The 26,582-nt window shown below is 38.0% G+C and overlaps 2 protein-coding genes across 6 annotated transcripts in view; one reads left to right on the top strand and one right to left on the bottom strand.

Annotated features, from left to right (window-relative positions):
• The window catches only part of MTMR2 (myotubularin related protein 2), a 111,132-nt gene extending 108,623 nt beyond the window's left edge, over positions 1-2,509 (top strand). For all 5 annotated transcript variants that reach the window (XM_005689386.3, XM_018059870.1, XM_018059869.1 and 2 more), the window contains 2 exons: positions 240-416; positions 1,113-2,509. In XM_005689386.3, coding sequence (XP_005689443.1) covers positions 240-416; positions 1,113-1,274 — 339 coding nt within the window. In that variant the 3' untranslated portion in view covers positions 1,275-2,509. The remainder of the gene's footprint in view (positions 1-239; positions 417-1,112) is intronic.
• The window catches only part of CEP57 (centrosomal protein 57), a 42,840-nt gene continuing 26,905 nt past the window's right edge, over positions 10,648-26,582 (bottom strand). The window contains exons 3-11 of the mRNA XM_005689391.3: positions 24,705-24,884; positions 24,225-24,346; positions 22,099-22,215; positions 21,429-21,506; positions 20,057-20,164; positions 19,426-19,503; positions 14,044-14,282; positions 13,314-13,458; positions 10,648-11,852 (exon numbers count right to left, since the gene is read on the bottom strand). Coding sequence (XP_005689448.1) covers positions 11,622-11,852; positions 13,314-13,458; positions 14,044-14,282; positions 19,426-19,503; positions 20,057-20,164; positions 21,429-21,506; positions 22,099-22,215; positions 24,225-24,346; positions 24,705-24,884 — 1,298 coding nt within the window. The 3' untranslated portion in view covers positions 10,648-11,621. The remainder of the gene's footprint in view (positions 11,853-13,313; positions 13,459-14,043; positions 14,283-19,425; positions 19,504-20,056; positions 20,165-21,428; positions 21,507-22,098; positions 22,216-24,224; positions 24,347-24,704; positions 24,885-26,582) is intronic.

Genomic DNA, 26,582 nt, shown 5'->3' with positions numbered 1-26,582 from the left:
TCACTTGTCTTGGATGTATATAAAGAGTGGAATTGCTGGCATGGTAACTCTGTTTGCCTTTTTGGGGAACTGCACTGTTTTCCACTCTAATTTTAATCAAAGCGGTGCTGTTGCCAAAGTATCTGAGTTCTGTCCCTCTAAAACAGTTTAAATGATCACAAATGCCTTTTGACAAATTTCATCTAAAGTACAATTAGCTTGTGTAGTGGAAAACCTTAACCTATTTTTCCTTCTTATAGAATCTTCCCAGGAGGACCGTGTCGCTGTGGTCTTACATAAATAGCCAGCTGGAGGACTTCACTAATCCCCTCTACGGGAGCTATTCCAATCATGTCCTTTACCCAGTAGCCAGCATGCGCCACCTAGAGCTCTGGGTGGGATATTACGTAAGGTGGAACCCCCGGATGAAGCCCCAGGTATATGCCCTGCAATATCCAGTGAGAGGTTTTATCCAGGCAGTTGTATGAATTACTTTTGTCCCCTTTAAAGTGGCTAGAAAAGTTATCTGTGCATATTTAAAATTTCCATTTTTTCCTGTTTACAGTCACGGTGGGACAGTAGAAGCAGCACTGTGGTGGGGATGCGTAGTGCCCTGGCTCTTGTCGTGACTGGCGTTTTGGCCTTGCACAGATCACTTCTGCTCGTTCTCGTCTTCTGTCCTCCGTTAGATGAGGGTGCTGGGCTGGATAACTTCTAGAGGTTGGGGAAAATGGCTTTAGGGGAGTTAAAAGCCATTTTTTAAAATGTTATAGAATATTTGCTGCCTAGAACTGTTTAAAGGACTGAAAGTCTGCAACTAAATGACAGGAAATCTTTAAGTATTGGCTTTTAGATTATGTTGTTACTTAATTATTTGTTGTATTTGGCCAAGCACCAGTTTCAGGGTGTTCTGTGGAAACACCTGGGGAGACCAGGGAGGTCAGTGAAAGAGCCGCGGGTCAGTGGAGTTGTTGAAGTTAATTCTCACTGCTGTTCGGGAAAGGTGGGCATGGTCCCATAGCTGAAAGCACACACTGAACATTCAGGGAAGAAGCTAAATACCAGAATGATTTGACTTCGGGTTTGTTCCAGATTGCCTAGTTAAGTAACTTCATGGTGTATTGTTCTCGTAGGAACCCATTCACAACAGATATAAAGAGCTTCTTGCTAAACGGGCAGAGCTTCAGAAGAAAGTAGAGGAGCTACAGAGAGAGATTTCCAACCGATCAACCTCATCGTCAGAGAGAGCCGGCTCCCCGGCACAGTGCGTCACGCCTGTGCAGACGGTCGTGTGAGAGCGCCGCCTGATGGGGCGCGGTCGCCGTGAACTCTGATGACAGTGGCAGCTTCATGAGGAGGAGGAGGGCTTCTGAACATAGAACTCGTCTGTGAGAGAACTTCAGTCACTTTATTTATTTCAGATCTCTCTAGGATGAGTTCAGAACTGTAGCAGTGCAGGTGGTTTAAGGGAAATAACCTCACATGTAATTACATGATTACAACACTAATCTTCTAAGTCGCCCAAAGAATATTAAAATGCTTGAATCCTGGCTCCACAGTGGGAACAAGTTTCTGATTTTCAGAGGAAAATACTGTCTCAGAAGTTTTGGTGTTTGCTAAAATCAAAACACAAACCACTTGAGAACAACACTTCTTGGCAGAAGAGCACTCATTGCACAGAAGGTGGAGCATCAGTCTTCCAGCCAATCCTGACATTCCGTGGACTTGGACATACTGGGCCCTGTGTAGATAAATCAAGATGGGTTGATGCTCCTTTCTTAACTTCATGGGTTTGTCTTTTTTGTAATAATTTACTTTTACCATTCAAAACCCATGCTCTTCATATGTAATCGGGTCTATGATATTGAGGATATTATGATGTAGTAGTAGTTGAAAATTATTGCTGTCATTATTTATGTGCTTAATTTAAGATATATTAGGTAGCTATTCCAAAACGATGCCTTACAGATGTGCTTGGGAGGAGACTGCAAGGGAGAGAGTGGCAGCTGTCCAGGATTTCAGAGTTCCACATCCTTCAGATCAGTTATTGGAAACATCATGAAACGTACTTTAAAAACTCATTATCTGCCCTATTGTATCTTATTTACTTTTTGTATGTCTCTGAAGACAGAAGTAAATTGGTGAGTTTTGAGGCTCTATTTAAAAGTTTAGTAGGATTGCCGTTTTTATGAAGTCTGCATAAAGAGCATATGGTGAGAAGTACTGTGCTCAAATTTTACATGGAATATTTCACTGCTGCTTTTCTTTGCAAATTCTGTAATTCCACCAAATGATTAAGTCTACCAAAGAACTTATTGCATGTAAAGATGTATTACAGTCTCCATGCCAGTAAAGGGAATCCTGCCTCACTTTTTGCCTGCTACAGGAAGAGTCTAGCGCTGGTATAAACACTCGACTCCCTGGTGTCTGTTTTAATCTGTATAAGAGCCATATGTTATGTACTGTAACACAAAGGAGCTTCTTGTCCCTTGGGTCTTTAATTAAAAGACAATTTCAACTGACTTTTAAACTTTGTCCTTGTTCTAAGTTGTCTTAAGTTGCATTTGCAGAAATGTTATTTGAATTGTTCCACTGCAGGGGGCATAGGTTCCATCCCTGATCAGGGAACTAAGATCCTACATGCTGCAGCCAAAAAAAAGATATGTACAATTTGAACTGATAAATAATAATCAAAAATAGCATTTTTTTTACTCATTAACTCAGTAGGCTGAACCTATGCCCTTCTCTTGATTTTGCAGTAAGTATAATTTCTGTTATTAATATATCCAGTATTAGCAATGAAGGACAGAAATGATAACAGAAGCAGAAAATTTTAAAGACAGATAGCGAAAATACACAGAAAACTATACAAAAAAGGTCTTAATGACTGGGATAACCACAATGTTGTCATCACTCAACTAGAGCCAGACACCCTGGAGTGCAAAGTCAAGTGGACCTTAGGAAGCATTACTACAAACAAAGATAGTGGAGGAGAGGGAATTCTAGTTGAGCTCTTTAAAATCCTAAAAGATGATGCTGTGAAAGTTCTGCACTCAATCTATGAGCAAATCTGGAAAATTGAGCAGTGGCCACAGGACTGGAAAAGGTCAGTTTTCATTCCATCCCAAAGAAGGGCAGTGCCAAAGAATGTTCAGACTACTGCCCAAGTGCACTCATTTCACAGGCTAGTGAGGTACTGCTCAAAGTTCTTTAAGATAGGCTTCAGTAGTACGTGACCCGAGAACTCCAGATGTACAAGCTGGATTTAGAAAAGGCAGAGGAACCAGAGATCAAATTGCCAACATCCATTGGATCATAGAAAACAAATTCCAAAAAAAACATCTGCTTTATTGACTACAGTAAAGCCTGTGACTGGGTGGATGACAACAAACTGGAAAATTCTTCAAGAGGTGGGCATACCAGACCACCTTACCTGCCTCCTGAGAAACCTGTATGCCGGTCAAGAAGCAACAGTTATAACTGGACATGGAACCACACACTGGTTCCAAATTAGGAAAGGAGTATGTCAAGGCTGTGTATTGTCACCCTGCTTATTTAACTCACATGCAGAGTACATCATGTGAAATGCCAGGCTGGATGAAGCTCAAGTTCTATCAAGATTTCTGGGAGAAATATCAATAACCTCAGATGTGCAGATGACACCACCCTAATGGCAGAAAGTGAAGAGGAACTAAAGAGCCTCTTGATGAAAGTGAAAGAGGAGAGCGAAAAAGCTGGCTTAAAACTCAACATTCAGAAAACTAAGATCATGGCATCTGGTCCCATCACTTCATGGCAAATAGACGTACCAACAGTGACAGACTTCATTTTCTTGGGCTCCAGAATCACTGCAGATGGTGACTGCAGCCATGAAATTAAAAGATGCTTGCTCCTTGTAAGAAGCTATGGCAAACCTAGACAACATACTAAAAAGCAGAGACATCACTTTTCCAATGAAGGTTTGTATAGTCAGAGCTAAGGTTTTTCCAGTAGTTATGTGTGAATTTGAGAGTTGAACCATAAAGGCTGAGCACCAAAGAACTGATGCTTTTGAACTATGGTGCTGGAGAAGACTTGAGAGTCCCATGGACTGCAAGGAGATCAAACCAGTCAATCCTAAAGGATATCAACCCTGGATATTCATTGGAAGGACTGATGCTAAAGCTGAAGCTCCAATACGTTGGCCACCTGATTCAAAGAACTGACTCACTGGAAAAGACCCTGATGCTGGGAAAGATTGAAGGGGGTGACGAGGATGAGATGATTGGATGGCATCACCGACTCAGTGGACATGAGTTTGAGGAAACTCCAGGAGATGGTAAAGGACAGGGAGGTCTGGCGTGCTGTAGTCCGTAGAGTTGCAAAGAGTTGGACACAACTGAGCAACTGAACAACAACAGCATTAGCAAAAGTGGTACCATAATGGTTTGGTCATTGCCTGAAATTTTTTATAAGAAAATTTATAACACTATTTACATGACCAGTCCATCAATATTAAAGCTACGTTTTCTTTTCTAAATCTGTTCTCTATCCATTTTGCGATTTTTTTCACTTACTTTGTGCGGGAGTCTCCAAAATGGAGTGCCTTCAAGATAACCCTGTAGTGAAGACGTCAGCATCATGATGGCACAAGTGCTTCCTTTTCTCTCCCTTTTACTTGTAGCGAATCAGACATGCATAACTGGACAGAAGTGCCTCTGCACACCACACCAGGACACCTGAGATTTCTCCGTCTGCGTATCTGAAACTGGGTGGATGAACCCCCAGAGGAGGCCTGGGAGCCGGAGGTTTGTGGCGACACCGGCTGCAGCAGGAGCGCCGACCTGCCCAGCAGAGGAGGGGGAACATGAAAGGGGCGAGTACAGGTCTGCCCAGCCCTGAGGCTGCAGTCAGACGGTCCTACTGCTCTTCAGCAACACCCTGGGTTTCTGAGGAGAATCTCCATGACAGACCAGTAGCTAGTAAAGAGATTGAATCAGTAATCAAAAAATCAAAAATGCCACAACACAGAAAGCTGCAGAGCCAGATGGTTTCCATGGTGAATTCTAGCAGTCATATAAAGAATCAACACAATCTTCCTCTAAACACTTGCAAATACTGAGGAGGAGGGAACAACTGCAAACTCATCTACAAAGCCAGCAGTACATTGATACCAAAACCAGATGATGATAAAAGAAAACTAGACTCATATCTCTGCTAAATATAGATACAGAAATTCTGAACCAAACATTAGCAAACCAAATTCAAGAACACATAAAAAGGATTATATACCATGACCAAATGGGACTGATCCCTAGTATGTACGGATGGTTTAACATACGCAAATCAATAAATGTAATATGTCAGTAAAGTGAGAGAAAAGCTACATGACCATTTCAGTAGATGCAAAAAAAGATAAACATCTTTCATGACAAAATACAACATCCTTTCATGATAAGAACCTTTAACAGATTGGGTAAAAAAAAGAATATACCTCAATAAAGGCTGTATGCCCCAAACCAACAGCTATCAATGGAGAAATGCTGAAGGTTTTCCTTCTAAAATCAAGAAGACAGTGAGGCCTACTCTCACCACTCTTGTTCATTATAGTATTGGAATTCCTAGTTAGAGCAGCTAGGCAAGACACAGAAAAGGCATGCAAATCAGGAAGGAAAGAGTAAACTTCTCTATTTGCTGATGATTTGATTTTATATGGATATAATCATGGTGTCAACCAAAAAACTATTGGAACTAATCAACAATTTCAATAAAGTTATGCAGAAGTCAGTTGTATTCCTTTACAATAATGAAGAAGTACCTGAAAACTATCCCACTCAAAATAGCATTAAAAGCAATAAACTATTGAGGAAAAGTTTAACTTAGGAAGTGAAAGATCTGTACAATGAAGACTACAAGAAAGACTTTGTTGAAGGAAATCAAAGAGGACACAAATGGAAACACATCCTATGCCCAGAGTGGAAGAATTAACAGTCATCATTGTCAAGATGACTGTTACTGCTCAAAGCTATCTATAGATTGAATGCAGTTCCCATGAAAATACCAAAGGCATTCTTTACAGACACAGAAGAAACAATCCAAAAATTTTTGTGGAACCACAAAACAAAACCCCTAATAGCCAAAACAATCCTGGGTAAAAAGAACTAAGCTGTGGGAATCATGCTTTCAGATTTTAAACTATACTATTAATACAAAACCACAGTAATAAAAACAGTATGTTACTGGCACAAGAAATAGACACACTGACCACTGGAATAGAGAGACCAGAATTAAATCCCACTGAGAGAAAAGTGAAAGTGTTGGCAGCTTAGTCGTGTCCAACTCTGTGACCCCATGGGCTGTCGCCTGCCAGGCTCGTGTCCATGGAACTCTCCAGGCAGTGTTATTGGAGTAGGTTGCCATTCCCTTCCCCAGGGATCTTCCTGACCCAGAGATCGAACTCTGGTCTCCTGCATTGCAGGCAGATTCTTTACCATCTGAGTCACCAGGGAGGCCCACCGGTCAACGAACATTTGATGAGGGATCCAGGAACACCCAATGGGGAAAGGAAGTCTCTTCAATAAAGTCCTGGGATACTGGAGAAACACATGCAGAACAAACCAGATTGGATGCCTGTACTGTGCTTAGTCGTGTCTGACTTTTTGCCACCCTATGGACTGTAGCCCACCAGGCTCTGCTGTCTATGGGGATTCTCCAGGCAAGAATACTGCAGTGGATTGCCATGCCCTCCTCCTGGGGCTCTTCCCAACCCAGGGATCGAAGCCAGGTCTCCTGCATGGCAGGAAGATTCTTTACCGTCTGAGCCACCAGGGAAGCCCAAGAATACTGAAGTGGATAACCTATCTGTTCTCCAAGGGAACTTTCTGACCCAGGGATTAAACCAGGGTCTTCTGCATTGCAGCTGGATTCGTTACCAGCTGCACTAGCAGGGAATCCCAAATCGGATGCCTATCTAACACCATTCACAAAACTTAAATAGTGGTAAGTGTTGTGAATAAAACAGCCTAATGTGATATTAATAAGGCAATGAGGGGCAATTTTTGAAATGTAATCAAAGAAGGCCTGCTTTGAATATATTAACGTAAATCATGCATTAAAATAATTAACTTGAAATGGGTCAAAGCCTTAAACATAAGACCTGATGCCATAAAACTTCTAGAAGGGGAGAATATACTCAGCATTGGTCTTGGCAATGATTTTTTGGGACATGATGCCAAAAGCACAAACAACAGAAGCAGAAAACAGAGGAGACTACATCAAACTCAGAAGCTTCTGCACAGCAAAAAGAGACAAAGGATGAAAAAAGAGCCTAGTGAAAGGAAGAAAATTTTTACACACCACATAGAGTAAGTCCCCACTATAACAAACCTTCAAGCTGGGAACTCTCAAAGATGCAAACAGGCCTTCACAGGTCAATCACATAAGTTCATGTGTCTGGCATACATCATCACGTGCCTGCATCCTCTACAAGTGGTGGTGCGTTTGTGTACTTTGCTGTATATTACCATACAGTGTACAGTACTTTAGTTCAAGCCCAGGATGTACAGAAGCAAGCATAAAAGCAGTGGGGTATAACCAATTGTGTAAGTTGGGTACCTAGGCTAATTTTGCTGTGCTTACAAATTGGACTTACGAATGTGCTCTTGGAATGGAACTGGATCATACTAGGGGATGATCTGTATTAAATAAGAGGTTAATATCCAAAATATATTTAAACAAAAATACAACTTGGTAACAATGAAAAAAATCCAAATGAAAAATGGACAAAACTAAAGGGACATTTTTCCAAAGAGGACATCAGAGTGGTCCATGGGTACATGATAAGATGTTCAGCATGCCTAATCTGCAGGGAAATAAAAATAAAACGAGGTACCGCTGTTGGAATGGGTATCATCAAGATACATAACCGGTGCTGGCTGGTGAGGATGTGGAGAAAAGGGAACCCTTACACAGTTGCCAGTGAAGAGGTTTGAACTGTGCAGGCCCACTTGGATGATTTTCAAGTTAGGTACTACAGTACGACATGATCTGAGGTTGGATCTGTGGGTGCAGACATGCTGTTCAAGGGTTAACTGTACACTGTTGAAGGGAATGTAAACTGGCCCAACTATTATGTAAAACAGAGGTTCATCAAAAAATTAAAAATAGATCTCATACTTCCAGGTAAAGAACTAAAGTAAATGAAAATAGGATTTCAAAGAAAATAATGCATTATTCCCATGTTTACTGCAGCATTATTCACAGCAGCCAAGATATGGAAGCAACCTAAATCCATCAGTGAATGAATGGATACAAATAATGGACATATACACACAGAATATTATTCAGCCTTGAGAAAGGATTCCAGTCATTTGCAACAACATGGAGGAGCCCTGAGCACATTATGCTAAGTCAGAGAAAGACACTGTATGGTCTCATACGTTGAATCTAAAAACATCAAACTTATAAAAATCAGTAAAATAGTGGTTAGCAGGAGATGGAGTTTAGAGGGACAAGATCGGTGTTAAGGGTACAAACTTGCAACAAGTAGTAAATAACCCATAGAGATAATGCACAATGTAATGAATGCAGTCAGTATTGAACTATAGTTATATAATGTGATACATGGCACTACAGTGGCAATCATATTACAATACATAGCAAAGTAACACACTATACACCTTGAATTTGTACAATGTTACAGTCAAATTTGTTTAATTTGAAAACCTCCTTACAATAAAGATGTTTCTAACAAGCTACTTACAAGCTGTGTTCCAGCAGTGTCATTTCAGGGACTGGAAGTGATACCATTTTGAAATGCATGTAGTTAAGTATTTAGGAAGACATAATATTGTTCCCAACAAAGCTACTTGATGCTGTTTTCAGCAGTGTTATTTCAGTGCATGCAAGTGATACGCATTCTGTAATGCATGTAATGCATGTGTTCAAACAAACACACACTTGTAATAAAGGTGTTCCTAACAGAACTAAAGGATAATCCATTGGGGTGTGTTTGGAAGCTGGGGAGAGCAGTCTTAGCACTTTTTATATCTACAGTTATACTATGTTTTCTAACTTTATCTGACCATTGGTTGCACAGGTCTTTTTTCCTTTGTGATTAGGGATATGAGATTTACAAACTTGTGTGGTTAAGTCAAAGCTCCTGAGTCTCCTGATTTGTCTGCTTACCTTTCTATTCTCACTGTCATAAACTCAACTTTTATGTACAAGTACTACTCAACTGGTCCCAATTCTCCATGTACGCGCAGATTCCTGCATCCTTGCTTCAGTTTAGTTATCGTGTAGATGTCCTCAAGGCAAGGAGTCATTGCCTTCTCCAGGAAATGATCCTTGTTTCCTCACTCCCTTCTCTGCCGCGCCCCGCCTCCCTCTGCACCACCACAGCACTGTACACATGCCACCCACCACTTTCCCGAAACGCATAATCAACGCAGTAAAAGGCCTAACACGGTTAGTGACCACAGAGCCACTGCATTTCATGCTGCTTGTCTAGATAAAATCCTAGAACTCCATTTCAACCCCAGGCAAAAAGGAATCTCTTTAATGTCTAGTCAATGTGTTCACTAGCACAAAATTGGGAAAGGAGTACATCAAGGCTGTAGGTTGTCACCCTGCTTATTTAACTTATATGCAAAGTACATCATGAGAAACGCTGGGCTGGAGGAAGCACAAGATGGAATCAAGATTGCCGGGAGAAATATCAATCACCTCAGATATGCAAATGACACCACCCTTATGGCAGAAAGTGAAGAGGAACTAAAAAGCCTCTTGATGAAAGTGAAAGAGGAGAGTGAAAAAGCTGGCTACAAACTCAACATTCAAAAAATGAAAATCAAGGCATCCGGTCCCATCTCTTCATAGCAAATAGATGGGGAAACAATGGAAGCAGTGACAGACTTTATTTTCTTGGGCTCCAAAATCTGCAACCATGAAATTAAGACGCTTGCTCCTTGGAAATAAAGTTATGACCAACCTAGACAGCATATTAAAAAGCAGAGACATTAGCTAACAAAGCTCTCTGTCTAGTCAAAGCTATGGTTTCTCCAGTAGTCATGTATGGATGTGAGAGTTGAATTATAAAGAAAGCTGAGTGCCAAAGAATTGATGCTTTTGAACTGTGGGACTGGAGGAGACTCTTGAGAGTCCCTTGGACTGCAAGGAGATCCAACCAGTCCATCCTAAAGGAAAGCAGTCCTGAATATTCATTGGAAGGACTGATACTAAAGCTGAAACTCCAACACTTTGGCCACCTGATGTGAAGAGCAGACTCATTAGAAAAGACCCTGATGCTGGGGAAGACTGAAAGCGGGAGGAGAAGGGGACAACAGACGATGAGATGTTGGATGGCATCACCGACTTGATGGACATGAGTTTGAGGAAACTCGGGAGATAGTGAAGGACAGGGAAGCGTGGCGTGCTGCAGTTCATGGGGTTGCAAAGAGTCAGATGTGACTGAGAGACTTAACAACAACAAAGAGTATCTTATATACTGTGAGACAGTTCAGTTTTGTTGGATCTGGTTTCTATGTAAGCATGAAAAAGGCAAATTATGTATTAAATACCATATATTCTTATTGTTTCTCGTAAGAGGTTCTATTTAAAAATATATTTTTTTGAGAGATTACAACAAATAAAGCCTTTATTAACAGGCTGCTAAGGAAAATTTCAGTGTTTCCTTAAAAAAGCTGCTTTATTGATTTCAGTGTCAAATTTATAAAGTTAACAAGTCTTGAACTATTCAAAACTATGATTCACATTATTAACAATGACAATTACATGTGTACAGTTAATACTGCACTCATACTGTACACAAATAAAGTTAAATAATCAAGGGATTTTGAGTTTAAGATTAAAAACCATAATGCCTTGAAATGAATAGCATGATTACAAACAGGTATTACCTAAAAATACATATGTATATACTTTACAACACCTCCCTTTCTCTCTTCATTCCAAAACCTCATTTACATCATTAACAATTTGTTTATAGTTTAAAAAATGCTTTTGTGATCTTCACATTTAACTGATTTAAAATGAATGCATCTTTAAAATTTTTAATGGTGAGTTAACATCAATGCAAGTATATTTAATACTGACCAATGTCTGTAATGTCAAAAAGGAAAATAAAGCTATCTTCTTAAATATGTATAAATATTTAAATATAGAAAACCTCCATCAGTAGTCGAAATGGAGCATATTTAATGGTTGTATTGAAAAGCAAAAGCAGGCGATTCATGCCAGGGAAGATTTAAAAATGAGACTTTTCAAACAAACACTGCCTATGGGATAGCCTCATACTTTGATAATTTAAACCTAATTTTACTTATATAATAGAACTATTAAAAAAAATCACACCCACAAGTAAAAAATTGGTAATTTGTTTACAAAGTGCAATATCTCAGTACAGCAAATTCATCTCAAACAAAGAAACAGAGTATATGTGGCTTCTTGGCCTTTAAAACTACCCCCAGTTTCTGTTTAGATGGCTAAACATTTAGTTGTGATATGTAGCACAAGAAGCCTGTGTAATGAAGCTTGGGTCCCTAAATGCTTGCTATTAATTAATTCCAACATGAGACCTGGAAAGTCAATATCTGATTGATGAGGTACAGATTATGTGAATAAAATTTATGACCTGGTACCAGTCAGTAATCCCAACACAAACTATTGCTTTGTAATGAATTCTGTATGGATTGCATATCTTTCAATAACTGAAGATTTTTCCTGCTTTTTTCTCCAGGTCTCGGTTTGGCAAAGTCCTTCTTATTTGTGGTCCCTGTGGTTGTAGAACGGCTGCTGCTGTTTCCTTCCTCATCAAGAGTCTTTTTGGTGGCTTTTAATTCCTTCTTCTGCTTCTCTAACTTTTGTTTCTCCAGCTATGCCAAAAAACCAAGGCAAGGAAGAAAAAGGAAAAATTAATAAAAACATATGCTTGGAAAAACTGGTATTTTTAACTCTCATACTAACGAAAATGCATATTTATATATTTTTCCCCCTGTTTTTTTTTTAAACCTTCAAAAACTTATTGTACTAGTGTATTGGGACATAAAAACATGTAAACAAGAGGAAAAACATCAATTCTGGTGCTATACCAGAAGTTAAGATAATGCTGCCAAATGCAGAACGGGGTATGTAAGAAGCAAGAAGGTTTCAGGGGAAGTCAAGAAGGAGGCAAAAAACTCCCATACGGGTAATGGAAGACAAGAATTTTAAATAAATGAGTAGGAGAAAGGCATTCTTGAAACTAGTCTGAGCAGAGAGAAGCATGTTCTGGATAGATGGAATGTAATGGTTATGTATTAGTACTATGAAAAGGATTCTTAAATTTTATTATCACTCTTTTAGAATAATTTCAAAGGGGGAGCTTTATTTTCACTTTATCTGTTGGCTAAAATAAACTGCTGCTGCTGTTCAATTAGAAAAAGGTAAATTTAACGTACGGAAAACGGACTTCCCTGGTGGCCCAGTGGTTAGGAATCTGCCTGGCAGTGCAGGGAACACAGGGTTCAATCCCTGGTTCCTGGAACATTCCACGTCTCGGGGCAACTAAGCCCGTGTGCCACAGCTCCTGAGCCTGCACGCCGTAGTCACTGAGCTCACGCACTGCGACCACTGAAGCCCACAGTAGAGCCTGTGCTCCGCCAAAGAAGCCACCACCACGAGAAGCCCACGCACCAACCCGCCAAAGGCAGTGAAGAGCCAGTGCAGCCGAACAGATGGATAAATCTCACTCATGTAAGAATATTATGGCAAAACCAAGACAGTATTGTAAAGTAAAAAAATAAAATGAAAAAAAAAAAAAAAAATTCAGTACTTGGAAGATGTATCTCAGAGATAAAATCTACTCAAAGAGACTACAAGACAGTGTCTTCCTAGCCTGCTTAACACCAATTCTTAATAACTAATGAACTGAATTAGTATCTACAATAAGGAAATATTTGGGAATTCTAACATGTATACTGTCATGTAAGAATTGAATCGCCAGTCCATGTCTGACGTAGGGTGCAGCTTGCTTGGGGCAGGTGCATGGGGATGACCCAGAGAGATGTTGTGGGGAGGGAGGTGGGAGGGGGGTTCATGTTTGGGAACGCATGTAAGAATTTAAGATTTTAAAATTTAAAAAAAAAAAAAAAAAAAAAAAAAAAAAAAAATAAACTGGTTGCAATAAAAAAAATAAATAAATAAAAAAAATAAAATATCACTGTAAAAAAAAAAAAAAGGAAATATTTCTTATAACTATGATACAATATCATCAATATATTTGAAGGAAAGGGTTTTTTTGTTCTGTTTCACTCTTGTTTTTTAATCATTAGAAATGAGTAAAGGAAAACAGTTACCTGGGCTTGATATTTTCGAACTTTAGTTATTTGATTGGCTTTTGCCTCCATCCTTCCCACTAATGCCTCCAGTTCACACTCTAGGTTGTCTTTCAGGTCAACAGTCGGTGATTCTTGGATAAGTTTTGCAAGCTGCTGGTGATCACTATATAAAACACAGAGAGGTCTTAGTTTCCCATGTTACATGGCTGTCCACTACATCTCCCTCACCATGGGATCCCTGCTTTGCCCATTAAAAAGTGACTCAATTTTTTAAAATAGAACAAATTTCCCTATTATTAGTGATAGTAAAGAAGTCCAAAAAAGGTACCAGATGCAAAGGAAAAAGTTAGAGCACTAATCATCTATCTCCCCCACAGAGCATTACATAATGTAGAAAAGGAAAGTGCAGAGGATTCTTGTCCTTCACTCACTCACTTCCTAACTTATCAGTTATGTTTAGATAACTCAATGTATAACAAGCTCCCAAACAAGGAAAAACAACTTGAATATAAACCTTGGTCTTCAAAACACTTAACAGTAATAGAAAAAGGAGACACTTTGCCCAGAAGAGCTGTTATTTGTTAAAGTCCTAGCAACTTGTTGAGTGGTTGGTAAAATGATTGTGTTCAGTAAATATTTCTTGAAGTATTTAAATATGATAGAATTATTAAAGTCACCAAGAAGTTAAAATGAGGTTTTACAATTAAATGAAATTAAAAAAAAACCAAACTGAAACAGTGAAACTCACAAGCTCATTTGCCCAAATTCATCTTGTAAAGTCTGTAGGACTTCAGACAGCTCTTCATTAACGCTGCTAGAGGAGGGAGGCGTTGCTGACTTCTTGCTCTTCCCATTTCGTGAAGACACTTGTTTTGCCAAAGGAATACTGCTGACTACTCGATCGTTGCACAAGACTTTACTGTGTTGCTTCATTAGATGCAAGACATGCTGAACGTTGGCTACCACCGCATGGCTGGGGCTGGTGGACTGAAGGAAAGAGAAGTAATTGAAGCCACATCTTCTGGAAAAATGTTTTCATCCCCTAACCTGGGTAAAAACACTGTCCTTCCCCACAAAAAACCCTATGATACAAACTTCCAACATTACAAGTGCATTTCCAGTCTGCCTCTTACTCTCCACCCTACTGTCATGCACGTGGCTTACATGCCCACCTCTGTCAGTTATGGAAGAACATCCCAACTGTCTCTCCCCCTGTTCCCCGTCTCTTAACTCCGTAGTGCTAACAGTTCTCCTCCTATTATTCTGGTCATGTTCTTCTCCTATTTAACACATTCTGACGTTAGGCCCGCTGACTCTAAATCAAGCCCCTGTGGACACTGAGCTACAACTTCTATACCTCAGCCTTATGTTCCACTGTCCTACCTGCTCTCCACTCTTTTAATAAACTGTACTTGCACATGCCATTTCTTTCATGTGCCAATTTTTATACCATTAAAAAGAAAAATGCACAGTTCATTATATGATTTGTAAAGACTTTCTTAAAACCTCCAGTTAATTATTTGGTCTAGTCTCGGATGACCTATGGCATTTATCTCCATCACAGCATTTATTACAGTAGATTGTTAAGTGTATTTGCATGTCTATTTCACCTGTGAAATAGTGTAAGTACTTCCAGGTTTTAGAGACTGTTACCATATTCATTTTGCTATCCTCTAGTAGGAAGCATTAACTTCATGTCTGTCATATAAATAACAGGAAAAACCTGGCAGCCCTCTCAAAACGTTTTTGAATACTGAACAACTGTCTCAACGTGCAATTTCAGTGCATAAACAGACAGTTGCGCCAACTTGGCTCCATAAGCATCAGCTAGACGGACTGTTTAAAATGCAGATTCCTGGGCAGCACTCCCTACTCAATCAGTTCAGGGTCAAGACTTAGAAATGTACATTTAACATTTGCCAATTGATTCTGATCAGCCAGGTTTGCAAACCACTCTGCTAAGTTAAAACAGATGTTTTGTTTACCCTAGTTTTTATGGTTAGGTAGCAAATCAAATTTAGTTTTATATATATATATAGTGCTTTCCCGGTGGCTCAGGTGGTAAACAATCTCCCTGCAATGCAGGAGACCTGGGTTCAATCCCTGGGTTGGGAAGATTCTCTGGAGGAGGACATGGCTACCCACTCCAGTATTATTGCCAAGAGAATTCCATGGACAGAGAAGCCTGGCAGGCTACTGTCGATGGGATCACAAAGAGTTGGACATGATTGACTTTGTATACAATATACAAAGATTCATATACACCATCCAAGTGGGGTTTATTCTAGGGATGCAAGGATAGTTCAGTATTTGAAAATGAATCCAGCATATCAATAACGTAAGAAAGAAAAACCACATAATCAGTATCACTTGAAAAAAAGCATGTGAAAAACTCTAATACCCATTAAGGGTATAAACTTTCAGCAAACAAGGAACAGAGAGAAATTTCCTCAAGTTGATGAAGAGCACAGACAAAGAGCCTAAACCTAATATCATACTTATTGGTGAAAGACTGAATGCTTTCCCCTGAAGAACAGAAAAAGGCAAGGATGTCCACTCTCATCATTGTTACAACATGATACAGGAAATCCTAGCCAGTGCAGTAATGCAAGAGAAGTAAAAAGGTACACAAATTAGAAAGGAAGAAATAAGCTATCCTTATTTACATATGACATCATTTTTTACATAGAAAAGCTTCAGTTAATTCAGTTCACTTCAGTCGCTCAGTGGTGTCCAACTCTTTGCGACCCCATGAATCGCAGCACGCCAGGCTCCCTGCCCATCACCAACTCCCGGAGTTCTCGCAAACTCATGTCCATGGAGTCAGTGAGGCCATAGAAAAGCTTAAGTAAATAATAAAAAAAAAATTCCTAGGACTAATAAGTAAGTTCAAAGTCACAGAATGTAAGATTAACATACAAAGTCCAAATATACTACTAATGATCATGTAAAAACAAGTTGAAACTCAACACAATTCACAACTGCTAAAAAAAAATTGAATACAAATATAACAAAACTGGTATGGGACTAATATGTTGAAAGGCCTAATGAAAGAAATCAATGATCTAAATAAATAAGAGAGACACCATTCTCATGGCTATCAACAAGGATGTCAATTCTCCTGAACTAATACAGTTTCTATCAAAATCCCAGCAATACATATTTTTGGTAGAGAAGTTTATTCTAAAATTCACATGGAAAAACAAAGGAAGTAGAAAAGCTGAAAGAATTTTGAAATTCTTTCTTCTGTTACTTTTCTGACTCTCCTTAAGATAATTTTATGTCTACTGAATTTAGAAATGAAAAAACTGGAACTTGTATTCTGTCTTAAATTTCATTTTTTTCTAGCCATTAACTTCTATTGCATTTTACAAGTATATTAGTTTATGACAATGTATAAATAAAAATAACTGGCCTTCACACTAGACAGTTTGGGATATACTCAAATTGACAGCACATTCTTAGCTGTTTGAATAATATTTCACAAAAAGTACAAATTATAACTTCTAGAGACCTCAGAGCACCTGAAACTACCACAACACTGTTATACTGGCTCTGTGGGAGAAGCCAAGGGTGGGCTGATTTCAGAGACTATCACTGAAACGTGTGTATTACCATCTGTGAAAGAGATCGCCAGTCCAAGTTCAATGCAGGAAACAGGGCATGCAAAGCCGGTGCACTGGGACAACCCAGAGGGATGGGATGGGGAGGGAAGGGGGTTTGGGATGAGGGGACACATGTACGCCCATGGCTGATTCATGGCAATGTATGGCAAAAACCACTACAATACTGGAAAGTAATTAGCCTCCAATTAAAATTTTTAAAGTTGAAAAAAGACAAGATGACCTTGGGTTGAAAAACCCTATCTTTGAACCTGCCCTGTTCAATCTCTGTATTAATGACTTCAAAGGGAATTAGCAAAGATAAGCAAATTAAATTTGGGGATAATACAAATACAACAGAAAACTGAATTAGATTCTAATCTAACATGGGTTCAGTTCAGTTCAGTTGCTCAGTCGTATCTGACTCTTTGTGACCCCGTGAATCGCAGCACGCCAGGCCTCCCTGTCCATTACCAACTCCCGGAGTTCACTCGGACTCACGTCCATCGAGTCAGTGATGCAATCCAGCCATCTCATCCTCTGTTGTCCCCTCCCTCCTCCTGCCCAAAATCCCTCCCAGCATCAGGGTCTTTTCTAAGGAGTCAACTCTTCGCATGAGGTGGCCAAAGTATTGGAGCTTCAGCTTTAGCATCAGTCCTTCCAATGAACACCCAGGACTGATCTCCTTTAGAATGGACTGGCTGGATCTCCTTGCAGTCCAAGGGACTCTCAAGAGTCTTCTCCAACACCACAGTTCAGAAGCATCAATTCTTCAGCACTCAGCCTTCTTCACAGTCCAACTCTCACATCCATACATGACCAGTGGAGGAATCATAGCCTTGACTAGTCGGACCTTTGTTGGCAAAGGGTGAATCAATTCCTATAGTGCTTCATTTAATTAAAAATTCTGTGTAAAAAAGTCAATTCCACAAATATAGGACCTAGAAAGGCTGATCCTAAGACTAAGTAAAAGACCTGAGTAAAAGTTAACTTTAGTTGACTCTGGAACTAACGAGTGAAAGGGATGCTATGGCTTCGCTGTAACATGAATTCGATACAAGGCTGAATTCCCAGACCTCCAGAACATGACACTCTATTCTGTGCTAGTCACAAATTGAGAGGCCTATAATCGATTTAGGAAGGAATGGAGTGATGAAGTGGTTAAGAAACTCACAAAGCACATCTTATGAATTGCTGAAGAAAAAGATTTAGTAACCTAGAAGAAGGTAAGAATAAAAATAAAGCTATCTTCAAAAGTTCATCATCATCCATGTGTATCCCTGAGAGCAGAGAAAACCCCACTGAGTAGAATTTACGATGACATATTTCATGTCACTTAAGCATTTCCAAGTAAACCCTTATAAAAACGTGAAGGGCTGTCTGAGGTATAATGAGGTTACATCAGTAGTGTGTTTGGACAGAGTCTAGGACCATTATGCTGAATGTTTACATAATGAAAACACTGGACGGGGAATTGTTATTAAATGGGTTCCAAATATAACTGAACTCAGACTGAGACTGGGCACCAATTAAATATACTCTCTAGGCCCCATACCTAAACAATTCTGATTTAGTAGAATTGTGTCAAGGCTTCATAATCTGCTTTTTCAAATACATAGTCAATGATTCTGATACAGCTGGTCGTCCTTTAAGAAACTGTTTCCAACCCAACTCACAGATTCTATGGCAAAGCAGAACCATGATTAGGAGCAACAGATACAAGGAAAAACGTAGGTCAAAAGATACCTGGAATCCAAGACGAGGTTAAATTTCGGGTAAAGGACAGCCAATGGCAATTTGTGCCAGGCACATCTATAAAGGACAAGTGTAAAAGCTAGGAAATTGCTCCTTCCCCAAGCTTTCACTGAGAATTTACTGTGGGTTAAAATAAATAAATAAAATTTATTCCTCAAGCCTCTCAAACTCACTATCTAGAGTTGGGTATTCAAGGTATTAAAACAACCAGAAACACAAACATTAATGAAAAAAGTGGTATAAACTAACACAATGTTAAGCACTTCTTAGAAATCACCCAGTACTTGTTGATATTTGACAAAATTACCATCTCCACATTTTTAAGCACTAAAGGAACTTAAGATCCAAGTCTATTTGTGGCGGCTTCTTGGAGAATCAATCCTTAATAAGCATGTGAAGACAAAGAGGACGTGACTTCTTTTCACTTAAATACCTAAATACAAATCAACAGGGCTGATATGAAAATTCCAGTGCTAGAAATACAGTTTCCCATTTCCTTTCCTATCTATAACCATACCTTCACCAAACCAGGGTCTCTGCTTTTGTTCATTACTTCCTTCCACATACACTTCACCTGCTTTCAAGTGTCCCACCGAGGCTTCCCCCTGCACCCCAGTCCTATAAAACTTTCTTCCATCTCTTTCTTACAACACTAGGATCCCTTGGTAAAAAAGCAGAATAAGTTTTCACCATTTATAGGTATACAGGCAAATGAGTGGATTTAATTCAAAGATCTAAGTTGTACAAAAAAATTCAAAGTTCAACCAACTCACCTTTCCAGCAACAAATGGCATATCACCCAAGCATAATCGATAATGTGGCTGTACAGCAAAATAGTTCCTAGAAGCCTTCTGCGTGGAAGAGAAGAAAAAGAAAGCAATTTTACTCACATGACGATAAGAGCTGCCTATATAAGACTAATCTGAAACTTCATGTATCTGCTGGGCTCCTGCTTGTTTTATCTCTACTGGCATTACGGCCAGTGCTCCTCGTAATACTTGTCAACACACATCTTACCCTAAGGAAAGGCTAAGAAAGAAAAAAATAGTACCTGACGAAATAGCAGTTACAGTCTCAGTAGAGAAATTCTCTGTGTGTCTATATGCATGTACATATGTATATACAGACACACAAACTTTCAAGAGCAAAGGGTAATTAATGCAATACTGAATAATAACTAATATTTGTGCAGTGCTTTGTAGTTCTAAAATGTTTTCATATTCATTATCTCACTGTTAGGGTTAAAATGTAGAAGTAGGTATTACTTATCTCCATTTTCCCAATGAAGAAACTTAGAATGAAACAGATTTACTCATCCAAGATTGAAGGACCACATGGCTTATGAGTACTTTCACATAAACTATATCAAGCAATAAACAGTACCTCATGGTTCTTTTTTCATACCTTTTCTGGTGGTTTTGACTTCTTTTTTTTAATTCTTTTTGTATTGGGAACACATGAAGTTGCCTTATCTTCAAAGATAAGTCTATTTACTTCTAGACCAGTCTGCAACTAGGAAAAACATGAGAGCCTAAAGTCAATACTGAAGAAAAAAGTTATGATTCAATGCCATATAAACATCTATACAAAACCTACAGCAGTATCATATAGTACAGATTAAAAAACACATCACAGCTGTGTAACTATGTCTTCTCATAGCTATGTAACTATGTCTTGAGTCAATCTGTGAACATTTGTCCAATATTTTAAATCAATACCACTCTCTCATTTTATCTTGAAGTACTGTCCTATAATTTGTCCTTTCACTTAACCTGGCTCCTTTTAGTTCCTTATTTGAGGTTGGTCTTTAAATTTTATCTAACAAGTTAAAGCCAATATTTCTAACTCAACCAAAGTTTCAGTATTTTCTTCTTTTCACACACCGCATGTACAACAGTGCTAGACACAAAGCAGCTGGACAACAAGTACAATCTTCCTCTTTTAAAAGCTCATACACCTAAAGGAACTGGAACTCTATGTCCAAAGGAACTGGAAGGTATGTCAAGAGAATATAATCAAGCCCTTTTCTCTAGAAGTTTAGTAACTACATTAATTTAATACAGTAGAAATTCCATAAGCAACTACTAAGGATTTCAAAAAGGGCTGCTGTTTTCAACTTTTCCTTAAAATATATAATTACATACGTATGTACATGTCTGTGTTGTCTTGAACAGTGGTTTTCAAACTTGCCTATGAAACAAAATTGTCTGAGTTTTTGAGAAAAATTCCAATCATCACACTGCTTCACCTATCCTACCTGGTGACCACTGCATGGGATAAAAATCCAGGGCTAGGAATGAGCAGCGTTCATTTTCCTCATATGGTGACTTTAGTGAATTAGTACAGGTCACCAACTCTTGGGCAGCCCACTACCTTCACTACTGACCTGCTGTCTGGAGGCCACCAAAAAAGAGAAGCTCTTACAAGACGGGATACTGAATGAGGATTTCAAACATTTCCAGTGGTGACTGATGTGAAGTTCTATATGACTGTAAAATTTTATATGATTATGTGTATAGATTCTGATATTTTTTAGTCTATTGATTAAAAAAAAAGCTGGCTGAAAGTCCACAACTGGAAAAACCCTAAAGAATTGCTCAGCTTTTACTTTCTGCCTATAAAAACATTTATATTTTTCACATGAAGCTAAGTCTGCAAATTTATATACCGGACCATTCTGAAATATAAATAATCAAAGCAGTCCACATCTACATCTATTTATATATAAAGAATAGCAGGAAATGTGAGGAGCTTACCTGCTGACATTTCAACTTACCTGGGCTGCCTTAGCTTGCATTCGTTTCCTTTCTTGTTCTTCCTGACGGAGTTTTGCTTCCAACTCTTGCATTTTTTTCTAGTGATAAAAATATTAAAAGTGGTAATAGTGAAAAGACTTTCAATGTGTATTTGCAAAACTTTAATATAAGCAACATAGGTAAGTGTAAACTTTTAGCATGGTAAACATAAGCCTGTGAGTTCACCCTAGTGATGGCTCTGGGCTTGCCAGCATCCATGACTCTGCCTGAAGACTTCACAGAATTATGAGCAACATCCATGGCCAAGAGCACAGCCTCCGTGTGAAGGCCTGTAGGCTGCACGGCTGCTAGGTCTGGAACCTCACAGTCTCAGTGGTATTAAGTACTTCCCAAATGAATCAATTAAAAGTAAAATCAGCTCAGAGAAAAACTTCAAGTGATACAAGACTTACGGATACTGAAAAACATTTCATCTGTCAATATTTTCAAAATGAACTCCTTCCTTAGGTACACTACTATTGCAAATGTGAACTTTCTCTCTAAATTTATGTTTCCTCCTAAAAAGAAAATTCCTATATGTTTCCTTGCTATAAGGTCACTTTTTTCCTATAAAATATCTAGTATTATAAAATGACCAATTTTACAAAAGAACCAATATTATGCACTGGTGAGGAAGAAATTTTCACTGACTTCTGCAAGGGCCTGCATTGTGGTAAGCTTGTTATACTCCTGTTCAAGAAGGTCCAATTTTTCAAGTTGGTTTTGAACATGCGTTTGATCATGTTGTCGTTCTCTTTCCAGGGAGACCTGGGAAACAATATTAAATACAGCATGAAAACACAGCATGATAATCTGACAAAAAACTGAAAAAACTATTACAGAGTATAATAGTCTACTTGTCTTTTCACAGAACTACTTAGATACTGCAGAGAAATTCTAGGAAAACAGTATTAAGATGAAACCATAGAAATGTTAACAAATACAAGTGAAATCTTCTTATCATATACCATCATAACATGTGGTTCTATACACTGATAATACTCTTGACAGTATCACACGACATACAGGCTGCACACAAATACTTGTAATTTGTCTGGTTTTCTTAAACAGTTTTAATTAAGGCAACAGTCATGGTATTGGTATCTACCATTTAACACTTCCTCTGAATTCTATGCAAAGCATCCATCATTTTTTTCTTTTCTGAGGTTTATAGTTAAAGATTTGAAGACTACCACCTATCAGATTTAATGACTATCAGTCACAGGATAAACTAGAATAAGAAGTGGAAATATGCTAAATTGAAGTATACACATAAAAAGTCAAAACACTAAGCATTTGAACTTGTAAACAGTTTATCTTCATATACAAGTCAGCAATAGGCATCATACTAACAGAAATTTGAATATGACAAAGTAATACAAAGCAATACATTTCTCAGGAATTTGCATGAGCTACCAATTGCCTCCTACCCACCTTAGTGGATAGTAACTGTCCTTAAAAGAATACGTTAAGCTAAAAATTGCCACAAATCACATTTTTTCAGTACTGGAACCATTCTTATTTATTTATTTATTTTGGAACCATTCTTATTAAATGAACTAGTCAAAGTTTACTGATGAAAATAGAGCTTAATTCAAAGACATATTTATGTATAATAGCTGTATTAGTCAAGACATCTCACTACCATTTTATAGGTGCTTTCTAACCTGTGAACTGAAATATCCTAATAAAGAGAATTACTATACTGCTTACTGAACATGCTTGGCTATTTCCAATCATGTGGCAGATCACCTCCTTCCCCACTCCAACTATCACATAAAAATGTTAGACCCAACTGGAAACAAGAATATAAGGTCACAATAAACTCAATGGCACAGTAAAGAGAACTATAATTCACACCAAAGAACTGCTGAAACATTCTCTATTTAAGAGAATTTTAACTGTCATGCAATCAAATATTTCTTTTAGGTCTAATATCTCCAACTATGACTAAAGGCTAAGTGAGGTGGAAAGCATTCAATTTCTTTCACACTGCAGAGTGTTCAACAAAATATTCAATTTCTGTATAACAAAATTAAGATGCTAAAAAAGTATTCATGATTAATTCAAATTCTAGATTTACAATAGGAAAATGAGGCATGTTTTAAAAAATACATTTAGGCTGATGTTGAAGATGTTCTCTCACAAATGTATAAGTTACTTAAATAAAAATACCTCTGATATGACAGAACAAAATATTTTTGCTAAAGTAACAACTGTGAAGAGCTTTTCAGAGTATAAAGAACTTTGAAACACGCTTCCTGACTTGAGTCTTTTAAACAAAATACAAGAAGCAGAGAGGTACATAATATGCTTATTTATGCTTTTTATAATGTACAAAGAAGTTAACATGACTTGAAAACTCAAGTGACAGTATTTTTCCAATATAAGTAAACCTCTATCAAATACATCAACAACAATGAAGGAGAACAATCAAATCTTCAGACACCATAACTGACCCCAAGTAATTTCAGTCCTGGGCTATTGTACTATCCCAAAGCAGAAGGTACAGAGGATATGTCAGTGTGTATGAGGGTCATCCAAAAAGCAAACTCTTCTCTACAGCTTTACTGAAAGAAAAAAAAAAAACTACTTTTCTCCCAACGCTTCCACCAACAGTTCTTCAAAATGACAGGTACTATTACCTTTTAAGATAGAGAGAGAACTGATTATTTGTAACAGCACCATTAGTCCTCACTGAGTAAAAAGGTCTTTATATCTACCTGATTTTCTCCATAGCTAACTTTTCTTGAGAATGACTCTGTGAAGTAACAAACCTGTTTCTCTAATACAGATGTCCTCTCCATTTCTGCATGCTTTATCATGTTCCGCATGTATTCCAATTGTTTTTCTAAAAGATTACATTTATTTTCTGCAGCTAACAACTGAGATGTCAGTTCTAAAAAGAAAAACAGAAATTAGCTCACTCATAGGACAGTTTAACAATCTGTTTAACATGAATCTACAGTATATATAATAAACATTTTCCAGTACCTCTAGAAGCGTTTTCAGAGGACCTAAGTCATTCACTTTCTGTATGTTAGTCTAATCGGCCTTGCATTCAGATAATAATTTTAATGCAGGACATCGGCACTTGTTCCTCAAAATGCACTCAAATATAATGCAGTTTTGTAGTGCTAGAAGACACTAAGCACTAGAAAACACTAATGTGGAATTTCTTTTAGGGTAATTTTTTAAAGAGTAATTTCATAATACTTATTTTGATGGTGTTTTATTTCCCTCATAACTAAACAAACCTTGATTGTGCTTTGATTCCTCATTCTTTGAATTCTCCCTTTCTTGTATCTGTTCATCCAATACTTTCTTATATTCAATTGTTTCTTTAGACAAGGTTTTCACACTTTCTTCTGCCTGAATCCTTTCAAGTTCTAAACGTCGAATTTTATCTTGAAGATTCTTCAGAGCAGAAAATATAGCTGTCAAATACAAATATGGATACTATAAGATACTATCCATGGAAAAGCTTACTGAAAAAGAATAAATTCATCTAAATAAAAAATAAAATTGATGGAGGATAACTCTTTGGGAATTAATTAGGATCATGATAGTTGCTTCAAAAAATCTATTTAAAGACATCTTGTGAATCTCTGAAATTCTGCCACAGCAAAAACATTTCAAGGATTTTATAAAATGGTAAAAATATTTAGCTAATCATACAAAAGCCATGAACTGTGCTAAGGCATATTATTAACTACCAATCTTTTGTTTTACTAGTAAGATCACAAGCAGAATCCAATTATAGAGTAAAAAGCAGTTAAGCACAAAAACTAGAGAAGGAAATGGCAAACCACTCCAGTATTCTTGCCTGGAAAATCCCGTGGATAGAGGAGCCTGGCGGGCTAGTCCATGGGGTTGCAGAGAGTCAGATGTGACTGAGCACACACATAAAAGCACAAAAAGGACAATTTTTTTGATCCCCAAAAAACCCTAAGCACTCTGCCCCTCAAAAAGCTTCTAATTATAATGCATATTCACTGTAGAAGGCAAATACAACAAAGAAGAACTACTACCAAGAGATAATGACTATCAGTTTTGGTCATTACTTAAGAGATTATTTCCCTGTGATCAGTTAGGAGTTGAAAAACAAAGTTATTAGATCAAAGAATATTCATATTTAAAGGTTCCTGAATAGAGCAAAATACCTTATAAAAAGTCTGTATCAATTTACACTTTTATCAGAAGTACCTGTCTTTGCCAATACAGACCATTATTAATTACAATGTCACTGCCATTCTGATTAAGAAATCCAGGGTATTCCAGTTATTTTATTTTACATTTCTATTAAAAATTTAAATATTTTGATATATGAATTTCATATAACTGTAAGTTCCTATATATCATGCAGCAGTGTTAACAATATTCAATTATTTTCATTCTTTTCTTGTTTGATAATTAAAAGTATTTAAGATTATATGAATTTCCTTCCAACTACTACAATCCATAAGTTTAGTACTTCTCCGTGTCAATCTATAGGTACATTTCTAGAACTCCATCTTTGTACATACTTGGCTATGAACTTTCTATTCCACTAATGTCTATTTCTGTACCAGTTCCACACTTCCTATTTTTATAGCTCTACAATCTATTATTAGTTGATATGGTGAGGCCATCCTTTATCTGAGTGAAGCCTTCTATTAAAAGGTGCACTTCTCACACATTATTCTTTTAAGTGATATTCATAGTATTAAAGTTTCCACTGAGGAACACTGCACAGCTCTATTAAGGTCTTCAAGTATTCTCTTAGAGCACAGAGAACAAGCCTAGGCTGATATACCACATGGGACTTTTCTACCACAGCCTCCTTCCCAGGCCAGGGGGCTGGGCTATTCCAGTTCCTTTTCTCCAATTAGACTTCCAAAGGAAGTCACTTCATCTGGGCCTAAAGTTTTTATCTACAGTGGTTACCTGGATTTAAAATCCCAACTTCTCCCCTCAGTTCAGCTCAGTTGCGTCCGACTCTTTGTGACCCCATGAATCGCAGCACGCCAGGCCTCCCTGTCCATCACCATCTCCCGGAGTTCACTCAAACTCCATGTCCATCGAGTCGGTGATGCCGTTCTCCCCTGCTGTACCCTAATACCTAAGGCTTTTATATGATATCAAGACTATTAGTG

Source organism: Capra hircus, chromosome 15 (assembly GCF_001704415.2).
Source record: "Capra hircus breed San Clemente chromosome 15, ASM170441v1, whole genome shotgun sequence".
Classification (NCBI taxonomy): Eukaryota; Metazoa; Chordata; class Mammalia; order Artiodactyla; family Bovidae; genus Capra; species Capra hircus.
Note: the sequence above shows the minus strand (reverse complement) of the source record. Positions and strands in the feature narration are given on the sequence as shown.